General features: G+C 41.1%; 1 protein-coding gene across 5 annotated transcripts in view; it reads right to left on the bottom strand.

Annotated features, from left to right (window-relative positions):
• GLIS1 (GLIS family zinc finger 1) overlaps positions 1 to 15252 on the bottom strand; it is a 231279-nt gene that overhangs the window by 36021 nt on the left and 180006 nt on the right. For 4 of the 5 annotated variants that reach the window (XM_081949644.1, XM_081949645.1, XM_081949647.1 and 1 more), the window contains 2 exons: positions 7330 to 7440; positions 3658 to 3790 (listed from right to left, as the gene is read on the bottom strand). In XM_081949644.1, coding sequence (XP_081805770.1) covers positions 3658 to 3790; positions 7330 to 7440 — 244 coding nt within the window. The remainder of the gene's footprint in view (positions 1 to 3657; positions 3791 to 7329; positions 7441 to 15252) is intronic. The other variant, XM_081949646.1, reaches the window with a different exon arrangement.

The raw sequence follows: 15252 nt of genomic DNA, 5'->3' as shown, positions 1-15252 counted from the left end.
CTTATATTTTTTGCCCACCAGAAAAATGTTGCATGGCCTTATTATCAGGACATGTAATTTTGGGGAAACACGGTATCTGCAAAAAAATACTGCTCATTTATGCTAAAATTACTTAAAACTATTGTTTAGTAATAATAATAGCACTTGCACTCCACCTACTCTTCCAAAATTTTGCAGATTATTTTTTAAAGCCCATCTCTACAATATATGTCACATTCATATAAATTGCTTCTAAAGTGATGGGAAAAGAAGAATCCCTTTTAACTCTCTGCCAAGTTCTTTGGAACAATCCTTCCCTTCCATCAATTCTGGATAAATTTGTGGAAACTTTGCTCTCTCAGGAGGGGCTAATAATTACCCAGTTACATTTACTAAAAAATAAAACAGTTTAAAAGCTTCTCCTAAAAAAGACCTTTATACTTAAATAGCCCACCATATCTACAAATATCAATGTATGCATTCTTAATGTATTGTAATGTGTCATAAAAACTATTCTGACTTTTTGGTCTGAAAACTGGCAAGCTTCATTCACTCAGAAAACATACATTTGTAAATGTTATCCATATCTCTTAAATATTTTTTTAAAAAAAACATTTTAACTGAGGATGGAGATTGGTTCTTCCAGTTTGTGGCTTGGTTTCTGAATATTTCATTACCAGACTAGGTAACATCTTTAGCGGAATTTAGGAGATGACAGTGTTGATGTTCTTCTGCTTATAAGAGCTTCAAGTGATCAGTAAGTCTTGGATGGGGAGGTCGCATCAAGTGAGAGTCTTACGATGGATCTTGATGTGACTCTCACCTGCCATGAACCACACCTGACCCATCATAAAGCCCATCACAAGATCCTCACCTGAAATGACCTCCATGACCTGACATGACCTACAGCAGAACATTGACACTGACATCCTCTGAATTCTGCTGAAGATGTTATGTAGCCTGGTAATGAAATGTTCGGACACCAACCCACAAAGCTTGGAGAACAAACCTTCACCCTCATCCTACACCCGAGCTACAGATATTTGCCACTATCACAAACATTATAACTGTTGGCTCATATTCCAGAAAGTTAGTACCCTATACTAACTTTTGGATTTTACAAAGTTTTCGCTTTAAATTTCAGGAGAAAATGTTACGTCCAAAGTTATCTGAATTCATTTTTTTCTTCTAGCTGTGTTTCAAACTGGATTTATTGCAAATTTATTAAAAGATGTGAGATAGTCTCTCTTGTAAAACTGATATAGTAGCAATAGCTCTCACATAGAGAATTATCATACACATGGACATACAGTGGACTATGTAAATTATGAGAAACAATTCCTTTAAAACAGTAACATGTTGGGAACAAGGGAAGGTATTTGTTCAGTTGGCTCTTGTTGGCAACAGAGAGCTGGGTTAGGTGGCCTCTCTGCCTGGTTTAACTACTGTATTTTTCAGAATATAAGACACACCTCCCCCCCCCCCCCAAAAAAAGAGGATGAAAATCAGGGTGCGTCTTATACACTGAATACAGCATTTTTGGATTCCCGAAACCTCGCTGCCTTCACAAAAATGGACATTCAGAGGGTTTGGGAGGCCTGCAAAATGCTCCTGGGGGCTGGGGAGGGCAAAAATGAGCAAACACAGGGCTGTTTTTGCTCATTTTTGCCCCCTCTCCAGCCCTCAGGAGCACTCTACAAGCCTCCTAAAGGCTATACATGCCTCCTTATTTTTTTTTTGGCAAAAAACGGGTCCATTTTTGTGAAAGAACAGGTGTTGTTTGCTCATTTGGGGGGGGGGCAGCCCCCAGGAGCACTCTACAAGCCTTCTAAAGGCTATGCATACCCTTTTTTTGGCAAAAAACAGACCCGTTTTTGCAAAAAAAACCAAACAGCTGTTTTTTTTGCTCCCCCCCCCCGGGGGAGTACTTTTCAGGCCTCTCAAACTCTCTGCATGCCCCGTTTTTCACAAAAAAATGTGGTGTGCAGAGAGTTTGGGAGATCTGCAGAGTGCAAAAACTTTTTTTTTAATTTACCTCTTCAAAACCTTGGTGCGTCTTATAATCCGGTGCGTCTTATACTCCAAAAAATACTGTAGGTTCTTTTGGTGTTCTTCACATAAGGATTTCCAGTCTAAATTTTTTATGAAGCAGCAGTACTGCATTAACTTTAATGATTTTGAAATGCAGCACTGCAAAACCAGCAACTACAAGATCACTTTTAAAATATTCTCTCCTTTTAGCCTAAGCACATGGGGTTGCTTTGAAATGCAGCATGACAGCAGTAGAATCACAGAAAACATCTCCAGATGCTAGCTTTGTTCTTGGCATATTTAAAATATGCAGCAGATTAAGTTGAAGGGGAAAGGTTCTAGGTAACCTAAATAAGCAGCACTCTATTTCTTATGCTAGGATTTCTTTTAAAACACAATTTAGAATAAACAATTATTTTCAACGAAAATAGAATGAGGCATAGTATAGATTTGATGGTACATTTTTTAAGCCTGTAGTCTGCTATGTATACTACAAAGTAATTTGATTCACTGGTGCTAATAAAGTAACCTTCCAATGGAATCCTACCACAGCTTGCAATAGGACCTGGTGGCCAGAGGTCTATGTTGTTTTATGCTCCATTTTTCAAATATCTTTTGACAGTTTGACATCTTACCCATAAGGTTCTGACCCATTACTCTTGAATTAATAGCTATATTTATCCAGGTATCACTTCAGTCCTACTCCAAGTTGGTGTTCTCCAGTTGTCTATAGCACATGTAGATAACCTGAGCTTAAAACCATGCCAATATGGCAATCTGGGCTACAAAGTGTTTTACATGACATGGTAAACAGACTGCTTTCAGACAGCAAATCCTAAATTGTTAGGAATTCTGCATTATGTGATCATGTACATACAGTATGAAAGGGCATAGTTATGGAAAGAAAGGGTTCTTAGTGGAACTTGTAAAAAATGCAAGACCACAATTACTGCTTCTGTCTTAAACTACTATAACTGTTAATAGAGACATGGCTCAGTGGCTAAAATGCTGAGCTAGTGGATCAGAAAGGTTGGCAGGTGGTTCAAATCCCTAGCACTGCGCAACAGAGTGAGCTCCCATTACTTGTCCCAGCTTCTGCCAACCTAGCAGTTTGAAAACACGTAAAAATGCAAGTAGAAAAATAGGAACCACATCTGGTGGGAAGGTAACAGTGTCAGTTACAGTTTAGTCATGCCGGCCACATGACCATAGAGACTTCTTCGGACAGCACTGGCTCTTCGGCTTTGAAATAGAGATGAGCACCGCTTCCTAGAGTTCGGAACGACTAGCACATACGTGCGAGGGGAACCTTTACCTTTACTGTCTAAAACAATAACTCAAAAGAATGTCATCAGCTATATAAGGGACATATTTCAAAATATAAGTTGATTATTTACATATTTATTTTGACAGCACGATTATTAACAAATTATTTTAATCTTACTTTTGAATTTCAGAATTTATTACATTCTTTATTACATTCTTCCTCTGATATGTTCTTTGGCGTAGTATATCCTTAAAAAAATCCTGAACAGTATGCTGATGTGTTTGTTCAAGGCATCTAGCAAGCTTTATATTTAGATGGAATTTGCATCCGAGTTCTCCATGGTGAATCCTATTTATTGTATTTAAAAGAAATACTCCCACCTGTAATGAGGTCATGATGGCTCATTGATCTCCCACACTTTCCATCCAAAATGTGTTGTGAAGAAGGATGAAGCTGCTGCATAGTTAAGCATTCACTTAATATTTCTTGTTCGGCATCAGAATATGAATGTAGCTATAAGAGGATATAAAACAAAGAGATTAAATTTCAAAGAGTAGAACTCAAATGCAGCTAATTTAATGCATATGGCTTTTTGCCCCTAGCCTATACATATATGCAAGAAACAAAACATCATTGTTTCCCTTAGTTGAGAGATATATTAGGCACTTGGTGCTTCTAGTTTGGGTTTTCTTGCATATGCAAATTTATCATATTAATCTATCAGCATCAAGTTGATTCTTAGAAAATTACTATGCATTTTATAATTTTACGGAGTAATTGAGCTGCGCGGTATTTGTCTCTCATATCTTAAGTTCTGTTTCTCAAAGAAATGCATCAATTAGTAACTGTCCTGGTCAGAATTTCCTAGATAAGGAAAAATGTTGGTACTTATCACATTAAAATGACCAAATTGGTGGGCCGTTGCTCAAGTGCAAAAGGTATTGCTGATTTGTCAGCTGTTTTCCATGTAAATTAATGCACTGGCAAAAGTGTCTGAAGCATGCTCTCTTCGCAAACCACAATGTCGATCATATTAGAAACAGCAGGAGAGGAGAATTAAGAAAGAAAAGCATTTCTAATTCTTTTTCAAACATACTGATGCTGCCAAGTTTTTGTCATAACACAAAGCTCAAATTACCCCCAAATATCTATGCCCTGTTATGGCTGCTAATAAATGGTTATTGTTTTGAAGTTTATAGAATTCAATTCTGCCCTTCTCTTGGCTTGGTTATTCTAAATTAAAAGATCTAGGCCGAGCAGTTTAGCCTTCAGTCTTACAGTCAATTTATATAAACATTCAATATTCTAGAACAAAACCAGCTAATCAAGGTTTATGCTATTACTACTGCTGCTGTAAGTATTGCATAACTGCTTAGTTTTCATCTAAGCATACATTTCATTAGGGCAATGCTGCTTAAATAAAGTAGGAAGTAAAGGTTCAGTGTTGAAGCAGATGTACTGCATGCAATAAGACATTTCAGGTTGAAAACTTGAGGAAGGGGGAAGCTTGCTACAAAACCTTCTAGGTCCTTGGTTCTCAGAAAGCTCAGCTCAGGAAAATATTGGTACTAATCAAGGCATTTGCAGATCTGCACGATAGAACTATTCAAGAGAGGAATTAAAATATGAAAACCTCATTTCTTTTGTATCTCATTTCACACGTGTACAAAGTGGCAAGGCTTCGGCTGCATGGTAGCATCTGTCATTGTGATTTTTTATATCTCCCCCCCCCCCCCAATAACTCTGACATGGATGTTTCAGGTGCTGGATGCTTTATTAGCCTTTTTCAGGAATAGGACATTTCCCTCATAATACTCAGATTGTGGCTTTTTTTCTTTTCAGAAAATTCATTCATTTTCTGTTCCTGCTAGATTCTTGAAAATGAAATGTTTGACATTTGAATAGTGACTTTTTGTTGTTGTTTATTTTCTTTTCAACTCACTTTTATTTTTAAAAATCTACTATCGTTTATCATTTCTAAGGATTGTTTTTCCATAACATGCTTTTAATTTGCAATGATCAATATTGCTTTTATTTTCGCAAATCACTGCAGTATTTCTTATGAATGATAACCAGAATACTTAGTTGCTCATGATGAATAGGCAAGAAAGTCCTGTTCAACTGAACATCAAAGTAACCAGAAATCCATTGTCATATATAAATGGCAAGATTGGAATTTGTTTGATTACTTCAAGTCACCTTATGACGGAGAAATACAAAGTATAAGAAAGTTATTATAAAAAAACAAACTAATTAAGATTTGTTTCTTAATCCATTGTAAGCGAAGTGTAGTAAATGAACTACTAATTTAATAAATTAAACTATTAAAGCATTTTTGAAAACAAACAACTATGATATTGGTTCAACTTCTTCTGGTTTATGCTTTATCTTATTGTGTTTAAATAAAAGTGCACATTTGATGGAAGAGCAGTTAGTAAAGTCAACCGGTCGATAAAAATACAAAATCCAATAAAAGGAAAAAAAGAAAAGTCCCTCACCACCAAAGAGAGAAACCAACTTATGTACTCATTCACTAACAACATTCATAATAGATTTCCATGGTAATCACATGATTGTGAGGTTCTTGGCAACTGGTCACCCAAAATACAACTGTGTGGTGTGATTATTTTATTATGACCCTTTCTGAGGCTGTTATAACTTTGAACAGTTGGTACAAGGACCAATCATAAATCAAGGACTATCTGTAGACAAGATTCAGGATCTGACCCAGACGTGGGTTCCTCCAGAAAAGGTAGCGAAAATCTGGCGTACCGGACTGGTAGTAGCCTGGTCACGCCCACGTACCGGCGAGAAAGAATATCCTGCCATACTGTAACTGCGTCGCAGTGTAAGGGAAGTGGGTTTTGGGAGAGACCTTCCCCCCCTTCAGAGAGCTCCTGTGGTGGCCTGGCTTGAACGCAGGCTAGTGGTCTAGTGGCCAGTGCCTCCTTCTCTCATTGGGGTGGGTGGAGAAAGAAAGGAGGTACGCGATAGCTGAAGGTGCTCCACTTCGCCCTTGGTGGTGGGGGCTGGGGGCTGCTTTATCACGCGCCTCCTTCCCTCCCTCAGCTGCTATTGCCGGGGTGCCACCAGGACAAGCAAGGGGCCGAAGAAAGAAAAGAGGTATACAATAAAGCAGCCCCTGCCGCCTAGGGCGAAGGGGAGTTCCTTCGTCCTCAGGTATTGCCCATCTCCTTTCTTTCTCCACCTGCCCCAATGAGCGAAGGAGGCACCCCATCCGCGTTCAAACCAGGCCGCCTCCTCTCTCCTCACACGGGCGTTCTGAAGGGGGAGGGAAGGTCTCTCCCAAGACTGGCTTCTTTCCCTCCCTCCTGTGGTGTCAATCCATAGGGGGAGGGCACAGACCATTCGGCGGTGGCGGAGAAAGGGAGGCTTCTTTGCCAGCCTCCCAGCTGGCAAAACAGAATTTTTTGCAAACTGGAAGGGATGTGTGTGTGAGAGAGAGAAAGTGGGGGGGAGAGAGAGAGATAGAAAGAAAGAAAGAAAGAGAAAGAGTGAGAGAGAGAGAGAGAGAGAGAGAGAAAGAAAGAGAAAGAGATAAATAAGAAAGAAAGAAAGAGAGAGAGAGACACAAGAAAAGAAAGAAAGAAAGAAAGAAAGAAAGAAAGAAAGAAAGAAAGAAAGAAAGAAAGAAAGAACTTATGACCACAATTGAGCCCAACATTTTGGTTGCTAAGCAAGTGTTGTTAAGTGAGCTTCACATTTTACAAATTGACCATGCCCGCCCAGTCACATGACTGCCAAGCCACGCCCACAGAATAGGTAGTAAAAAAATTTTAAACCCACCCCTGATCTGATCAGAGACCAATTCATCAAGTGATCTAAATGTAATTAGGGGTACAATGTCATCTTGTCCAATAGCTGCAAGCAAAAGAATGTGGCATTTAAGACAAAACACTATAGGTTTAAGAAAATGAATTGGGATCCTATTCCTGTAGCGAAATCACTGAAGGAAAAAACAATATCCACTCAGTTAAACTTATAGAGAAATGTTTTTTTGGAATTCCTGATCTTTGGAATGTTGGTCTTACCTTCTTACGCACCTGTTGTTCTTTGGCAGAATGAGCCTTCACATGTTTTCTAAGGGAACTCGGGTCAGTGTAACGTTTAGAGCATCCAGGAATCTGGCAAGCATACGGCTTCTATAAGTACATGGAGAGGAATAAGGGGGAAAATAGATAACATGGAAATTACATTTGCTTTGAAAACATCCTCCTTAAGATATGAACTATTATGTTAACAAAATAAAACATTAATATTCATTGATGAAGTTCAAACATGCTGTAAAGCATTTAACTGTGTGTTCAGCTTGAAACTACAAATTACAGGTGAATATATATAAATATATGAATATATGAATACATACGTACGTATGTACATACGTACGTATGCTCCCTCCCATATTTGGGCATACCAGGTGCTTTGACATAAAGGTCACTTTTTTATTCTCTTTTATTCTCTTCATTCTCAGTTTAGCCAAAATGCTTTACACCTTTGGGGATTTAACAAAATTTTAATAAAGGCAACTGGATAAAAGTACAGTCAGAAAAACTGAACTATTTACAATGACTTAATAATGTTATATATATATATTATTCATATTATCATTTTTAAGAAGTACCCCTGCTGTCTCCAATACTCAGAAACAATACATACAATTCTGCAGATATTTTATCAAGTTTTCACGGTCATGCATCTTGAGTTCCTATGAGCAACCCACAGATAGAAAACACCAGTTCATGCAACAGTATTTCTATATGATATAGTATTTCTATATGAACACCATTGTGTTCAATCCTAGTGAATATCACCTGGACAGCTTTGAAGGTGATTTCTACCTTATATGCATATTTTATCTTTTATTATCTATTATAATGATAATGTGATGTTCTATGGTTGTATAGGACTTAATCCTAGCTAATTTAGCCAAGGGATTGTAAAACAAATTAAAGGCAGCCTTGATCTGTAATATTTATTATTTATTCTGTTTACATGGTGGCGCCACCATTGCTCTCTAATGCCTGTTATCCCACAGTATGGAAGGCTAAGCTATCATACCCAATCTTAGGATAATTATAGAACACCATCTTAAAGCGTTTTTGCTCCAGCTTTAATACCTTTTCACTGGCACCTAGAAAAGTTCTGACAAAATTAAATGATTTTGGATTACAAGGTTAATAGCACTGCCAATATTGAAAAATCAGTCAGCTTGCTGCTTTCTTAAAAAAAATGTACATGTAATCCAGTTTCAGGATAGCCCGAGACCTAAATCTAACCTAATAATCTGCTATTCAATCAAACCAGTACATTCTAGCAGGTCTTCGTAATTATTTACAGATTCTCCTTTCAGAGAAGATAAATGACAGATTGACCTGCCTCTGGAATCTGAAATCAATTCCACATGCATTCAATAAGAAATAGGCAGGCCATATAAATCCCTTTTCTTTGTAGACACCTCCAAAGGAATAAGTAGTCCTGCTTCTTGTGCTAGGAGGAAATTTCCGAAGGAATAATAAGATCATTCACCAGCTCGAGACTCCAAAGGCTAACCTGATATGTACCCAAAAACTTGTATATGAAAGTCAATTTACTGAACACAGAGAGAACTGAAATTTGAGGAAGGATGGTGGAAGCCATTAAATAATTCCTTAGTGGAATTAACCAGGTAGAGTTCTACCCTGCAATGGCGACACATTATTAAGGATAGGAAAACTAGACCAGAAAAATTCCATCCATACTAGTCCAAGCCTTTTCAATCTCACTGTCACACAGTATTCAGTTACACAGCTCGCTTATAAAGGGAATTGGCATTTAAACTGTCATGAACAGCCAGTTTTGTGTTACATGCATTTGAAGCACTAACATCAGCATGCAAGATGCATTCTAATTTACTATATATTCAGTAACCAAAAACAAAAACTGCTAATGTGATACGAAGCTAAAAGCCCTGGGAGAGATTAACAGGATAAAAATGGATGTTATCTTGTGCAGACTATAAATACCACAAAAAATTTTTTAAAAATAGGTTCAGTAAGAGTAAATAAGTTATTAATAAAAGGTTAGTTAAAATTATTACTGTACCTTTTTGCTGATTAGAAGTATTTCAGATAGGAAGGAAGAATATGGAATAAACGGTACAAACAAAGAAAGAAAAAGGAAGAAGGGAGAAAAACAGAATAGAAAAGTTAAAGAGGCTCTTTGCAATAAGACCATCCAAAAAGATACAAGGAAAGAGAGGGACTTGCTTCTGTGTACATCACAGAGTCTACAAACTGCTTTGAAGCAAACAACTGCCTTCTCTCCCCCTCCCTTCCACTTGTATTAATGTCAAGCCATTACACTTCAAAAAGGTGCATCTTATATGACATATTAAGTTTCAAAAGAGCCACATTTTAGAAGTAATTACAAATTCAAATCCCTAAAGCTGATTTTCAAATAAATAAAACATTGTTATTGTAAGCGTGCTTGGGTTGGAAAATGTGACTGAGTGGCTTGTTTGTTTTTGGAAGGCATAATGTACATTACACATTCCTTAATGCTGCACTGTCTGAAATGTGTAGCTAGTTTGAAAGTAAATATCAATTAACCTCTAGGTTTCTGCCACATAAACACCCAGCCAAACATTAAACCACATATTCACCTCTTTCAAAAAGACAAAGGGAGGATTTATGAGCTGTGGAGCAGTAGCTAAGATGACTAAAGAGTCTGCTTAGCTTGCATGGGTGATTGACCATAGTAGAGGCTAACATGACCTGGGCAGCAGAGTAACATTGCCATTTTCCCTACTCCAATCCCTTCAAGTATCTTAGAAAGTTAATAGAACATTCTGTTGTAATTGCCTCCATGTACAAACCCCTTTTATATCTCCTGTTCATCTCTTTTTCTTGCAAGTGCTTTGGATTATTTGTATTAATAATGTTTCATTATCATGAGGTATAAGAAAAAAAAAGAATGGAGTAATGCATTCTAATATTCCAAACAGTTAAGTGGATACATGTGCTAATGTCGGAGGGGCAGTGGGGTGGGAGAGACTTATAATGCTGTAAAACATGAAAAGAACTTAAACAAAAAGGACTATTGGTTGAGAATGCCTATTTTAATTTTGAAAAGTGTTTTTAGATGAACCTGGGAAATGTCCTAAAAATACAGATTTGTTTCTGCACATTATTCCCTAATAAGGCAGAAACAAAGTCAGGAAGACATAAGGAACACTGTATTCATTCATTTATTCACTCATTCATTCAGGTGACAACTTTATAGAAATGTAGGTTATATGAGCAAATGGTGGGGTGGACCATAGAAAAGAATTAAATGTATTTAGAGGCCAATTTTCTGCATCTGGTGACCTACAGTTGTGTTTGGCTACCAATTCTGAACTGTTATCCAAAATCTATAAAAGACAGCCGATGAGGGATCACGCATGCAAGCTTTCACTTATAATCTTGGGCAACAAAATGCATTTTAGTTTGAAACATGGCCTGACATTTCAAATGATTCATGGAGGAATTTCAATTTTTTTAAAAAAAAAATCACACAGCCAAGATTTTAAGTCTACAGAGAAAGATTTTCAAAGGTATGTAAAATATTAATTCAGATGAAGACAAATCAATTGCATGGCAAAATAGTAGAAAAGCAAACTTGGTGATTCTCTGTAGTTGATATATTATAACCTTCCTTAACCAAATGCTCTCCTGATGTTCGGGGGGGGGGGGAATTCCAGGATTTCCTATCACTATTATCAATAATGCTGGAAGTTGTAGTGGAAAGAATAGGAAATCAACTATAGATATATAATTACTGGCTATAATGCTTTGTTTTCTGCTAGCACTATTCTAAAATATTAGGTAAGATTTCTTCACCCCAATATTTTATATACTTTGGCCGACTCTTTTATCTGATGAATGGTAATGATTTTAGTATGTTATATTTTGAGATGAGTAAAATTTAAAAGACTAACATTATGTTAAACCATCTAGAACAGGGGTGTCAAGCTCGTGTCAGGCACTGGCCATGCCCACCCATTTTAGGGGGGAAAGCGGAGGAAGTTGTGATATGTCACATGACAACAACATATTGTCGTGAGTTTGACACCCCGAGCTAGAATCATATGTTAATGAAGAACAATATACATAAACCCAATAACATGCAAAACCATGAGCCGTGGTGTCGCAGTGGTTATAGTACAGTATTGCATGCTAACTTTGCCCAAAGTCAGGAGTTCGTTGCTGACCAGCTTAAGGTTGACTCAGCCTTCCATCCTTCTGAGGTCAGTAAAATGAGGACCCAGATTGTTGGGGGCATTATGCTGACTTAGTAAACCACTTAGAGAGTGCATTATGAAGCGGTATATAAGTCTAAGTGCTATTGCTATCTCTGGATTGTTACTAATACTTGCTCTATTTTCTATTTTAAAAGAACGTTGGTCCTTACCTAAGCTTTTCTTTTCAGTAGACTAGAGGGAGGGCCTACATATAGGATATTCTGAAAGCCTGATTGGTCCAAAGACTGAGGGGAAATTCTTTTAACCTCCTCCTTTCCCCGTTGGCTCCCAGTTCCTCGAAGAAGAATGACCAAAGCCAAGCTGCATAAAACAGACAAAGAGACAGAAGGAAAACCACACGACTGCCCTGCACCCCGCTAACTAGCAACTAACTAATTGGGGTGGGAAATAGCCCCTCCCTCTCATCTACTGAAAAGAAACGTTCAGATAAGAACCAACGTTCTTTTTCCAGTACTCGAGGGAGGGGCTACACGTTGGAAATGCCCAAGCTCAGTCCCAGGGAGGGAACCTAAGACTCAGGGGAAGGGGCGCTCGCTACCTGCTGGGTGCTACCTGCACCCAAAGGACACCTCAGCAGATGCAAAAGCATCCAACCGATAGTGGCGGATAAAGGGAGACAGGGAAGCACAGGTGGCCGCCCGACATATATCCTCTAATGGAGCCCTCATGGCCCACGCTGCCATAGCAGCGGCACTCCGTGTGGGGTGGACAGTGATCCCCGAGGGGCCAGCCAGCCCTAGGACTCATAAGCAGTGGAAATGGCCTGACGTAGCCATCTGCCAATTGTGGCAGATGAAACCCTGACCGCCAAGGATCCAGGCTGGAATGAAATGAAAAGGGCTTCAGATCGGCAGAGAGCCAACGTGTGTCGGAGATATATACGTATGGCGCGGCGCACATCTAAACGGTGCCAAAGACGCTCCCCCTCATGGGAGGGGTGAGGACAAAAGTTAGGAAGAATGACCTCCTGCGCTTGGTGGAAGGGTGAATTGACCTTTGGGAGGAAGGTAGGGTCCAAGCGAAGGACCACCCTGTCCTGGTGAAATTGACAAAGGTCGTCCTTGGACGACAGAGCCCCCAACTCTGAAATGTGCCTGGCAGATGTCACGGTGACTAGAAAGGCCACCTTCATGAATAGAAACTTAAGGTGAACCGTGCGCAACGGTTCAAAGGGAGCCCCTGTCAAGGCCCTAAGAACTAGTGGTAGGTCCCAAGTGGGAAACCTATGTATGGGGGGAGGCCGCAGGTTAGCGGCTCCTCATAGAAACCTCTTGACTAGGGGAACATGAGCCAGAGATAAGAGTCCCTCACCGGGAATGACCAAGGACAGGGCCCCTACCTGACGCCGAAGGATGTTAAGGGAGAGTACCCTGTCTAATCCCTTTTGAAGGAAGTCGAGGACCTGAGCGATTGAAGCCTCGGTTGGACAGATCTGAAGAGTGGAACACTATCTAACGAAGGCTGACCATGTGGAATTATAAATTTGTGTGGTTGACGGACGCCTAGATGCCTCTATGGTTGTTATGACCTGGGAGGACAGATTGGCTTTCCTCAGGAGGCTCCGCTCAAGTGCCAGGCTGTCAGGTGGAGTCACTGGGGCTCAGGGTGGATTAGGACCCCCTGGCACAGGGATATCGCCTCCTGAGGAATCCTCAACGGGGAGAGATGGAAAGCTGGACGAGATCCGCAAACCAAGGCCGCCTGGGCCAATGCAGTGCAATCAGAATTATGTCTGCCCTCTCTACCACTACCTTCCTCAAGGTCCCTGGAATTAGTGGAGGAGGGGGAAAGTGTTTAGAAGGCCCGGAGGCCATTTGGTCCGAAGGGTGTCCACTCCTTCTGCTGCCCGGGTCGGAAAACGGGAGAAGAACCTTGGGAGCTGAGCATTTGTCGGGGTTGAGAACAGATCCACTAGTGGAAATCCGAAGCGGTGACAAATCTTGCAGAACAGATCAGGGTGAATCTGCCACTCCCCGTAGTCTTTAGTAACGGGGCTGAGCCAATCGGCCTGGTGATTGGCCATGCCCGAGATGTGTTCCGACACCAGTGACGCCAAATGTCTCTCTGCCCAAGAGCCGAGCTTCAGTGCTTCCAGCCAGAGGGCTCTGGAGTGAGTCCCACCCTGGCGATTTATGTGGGCCTTTGTGGCCACATTGTCTGTCAAAAGAAGAACATGACGGTCTGTGATGGAGTTCTTGAACTATTGGAGGGCCAGGCGGGCCGCCTTCAGTTCCAGCCAATTTATATTGTGGCGCAGGTCCGACACAGTCCAACCGCCCCTGCGTCAACCTGGAGTTCATCAGGGCCCCCCAACCGAATAAGCTCGCGTCCGTGGTGATGGTTATGCGATCCGGCTCCCAAATTTGGGACCCACATCGTAGAGCTGGAGAAAACCACCACTTCATTGACAGGTGTACATCTGCTGGCAGGTGGATGAGCCGCAGGGAGTTGCTCATGTGCTTCTGTTGGAATGGGATGAGGGCCCACTGCAAGGTTTGGGAGTGGAGGCAAGCCCAGGGCACGATCCCTATGCATGACACCATCTTGCCCAATAATCTGGCCAAGGTCAGGATGGAAGCTGCCCTTCTTGTGCACACCTGCCGTGCCAATGACTGGAGACTGGCAAGACATTCTGGCCTGTCTCTGAACATTCTGAACTAGGCCTGCAACCAAATCTATCGCCCCCAGATAAAGAATTTTTGTTGAGGGCAAGAGATGACTTTTGGGGAAGTTGACGGAAAACCCCAGGGACCGCAAAGTCTGGATGATCAGGCGGAGGTTGAGAACCACCTGTACATTCAAATTGGCCTGCACGAGCATGTCATCCAGGTAGCATTGGAGTCTCACCGGGACAGATCGGAGGTGAACCGCCAAGACCTTCGTGAATGTGCGTGGAGCTGAGGCGAGGCTGAAGGGGAGCGCACTGTATTGGAAGTGGGAGAACCGGAGGTAGTGGACGGGTCGGATTGGAATGTGGAGGTAAGCCTCCGCTAGATCCACTGATGCTAGGTAATCCCCCCACCTGATTCCCTGAAGAATAGATCTGAGGGAGGACATTTTGAAGCGCCTGTATACCAGAAATTGGTTCAGGCATTTGAGATCCAGAATGGCTCTCCATCCCCCCTATATACCAGAAATTGGTTCAGGCATTTGAGATCTAGAATGGCTCTCCATCCCCCCAAGTTCTTCGGACAATGAACAGATTGGAATAGTGGCCCAACTTGTATTCCGCTTCCGGGACCGGTTCCACTGCCTGAATATCTAGCAGGTGTTGTATGGCTTGGGACATCAGGTGGGAATGATCCGGATCCCGGGAAGGAGGGAGCACCTGGAAGAAATTCGGAGGCATGGAGAGAAACTCTAGACGAAGACCGTGTCTGACTGTGGTTCGTATCCAAGCATCTGTTGTAATCCACTTGGACTTGTTGTCCATTTGCCAGTTGCGAAGCCAAAGTAAGCACCTAGAAGTCATCGAGGTAGCAAGGGCTCAGGACGAATACTTTACAGGGTCTAGAGTGGCATCCGCGGAAAACTGGATGGCCACAATTATCTTGGTGATATCCTGCTGAAGTCGCTCATCCTGAACAGGAATGTGATCCTGCAGTTGGTGAAGCCACATGACTGCCGAGTGGTTGAAGTAGGAGGTTGCCACGGCAGACTTTATCGCCCAAGC

The sequence above is a fragment of the Natrix helvetica genome (genome assembly GCF_964273705.1).
Source record: "Natrix helvetica genome assembly, chromosome: 3".
NCBI lineage: Eukaryota > Metazoa > Chordata > Lepidosauria > Squamata > Natricidae > Natrix > Natrix helvetica.
This window is presented reverse-complemented; position numbering and strand designations above follow the sequence as displayed.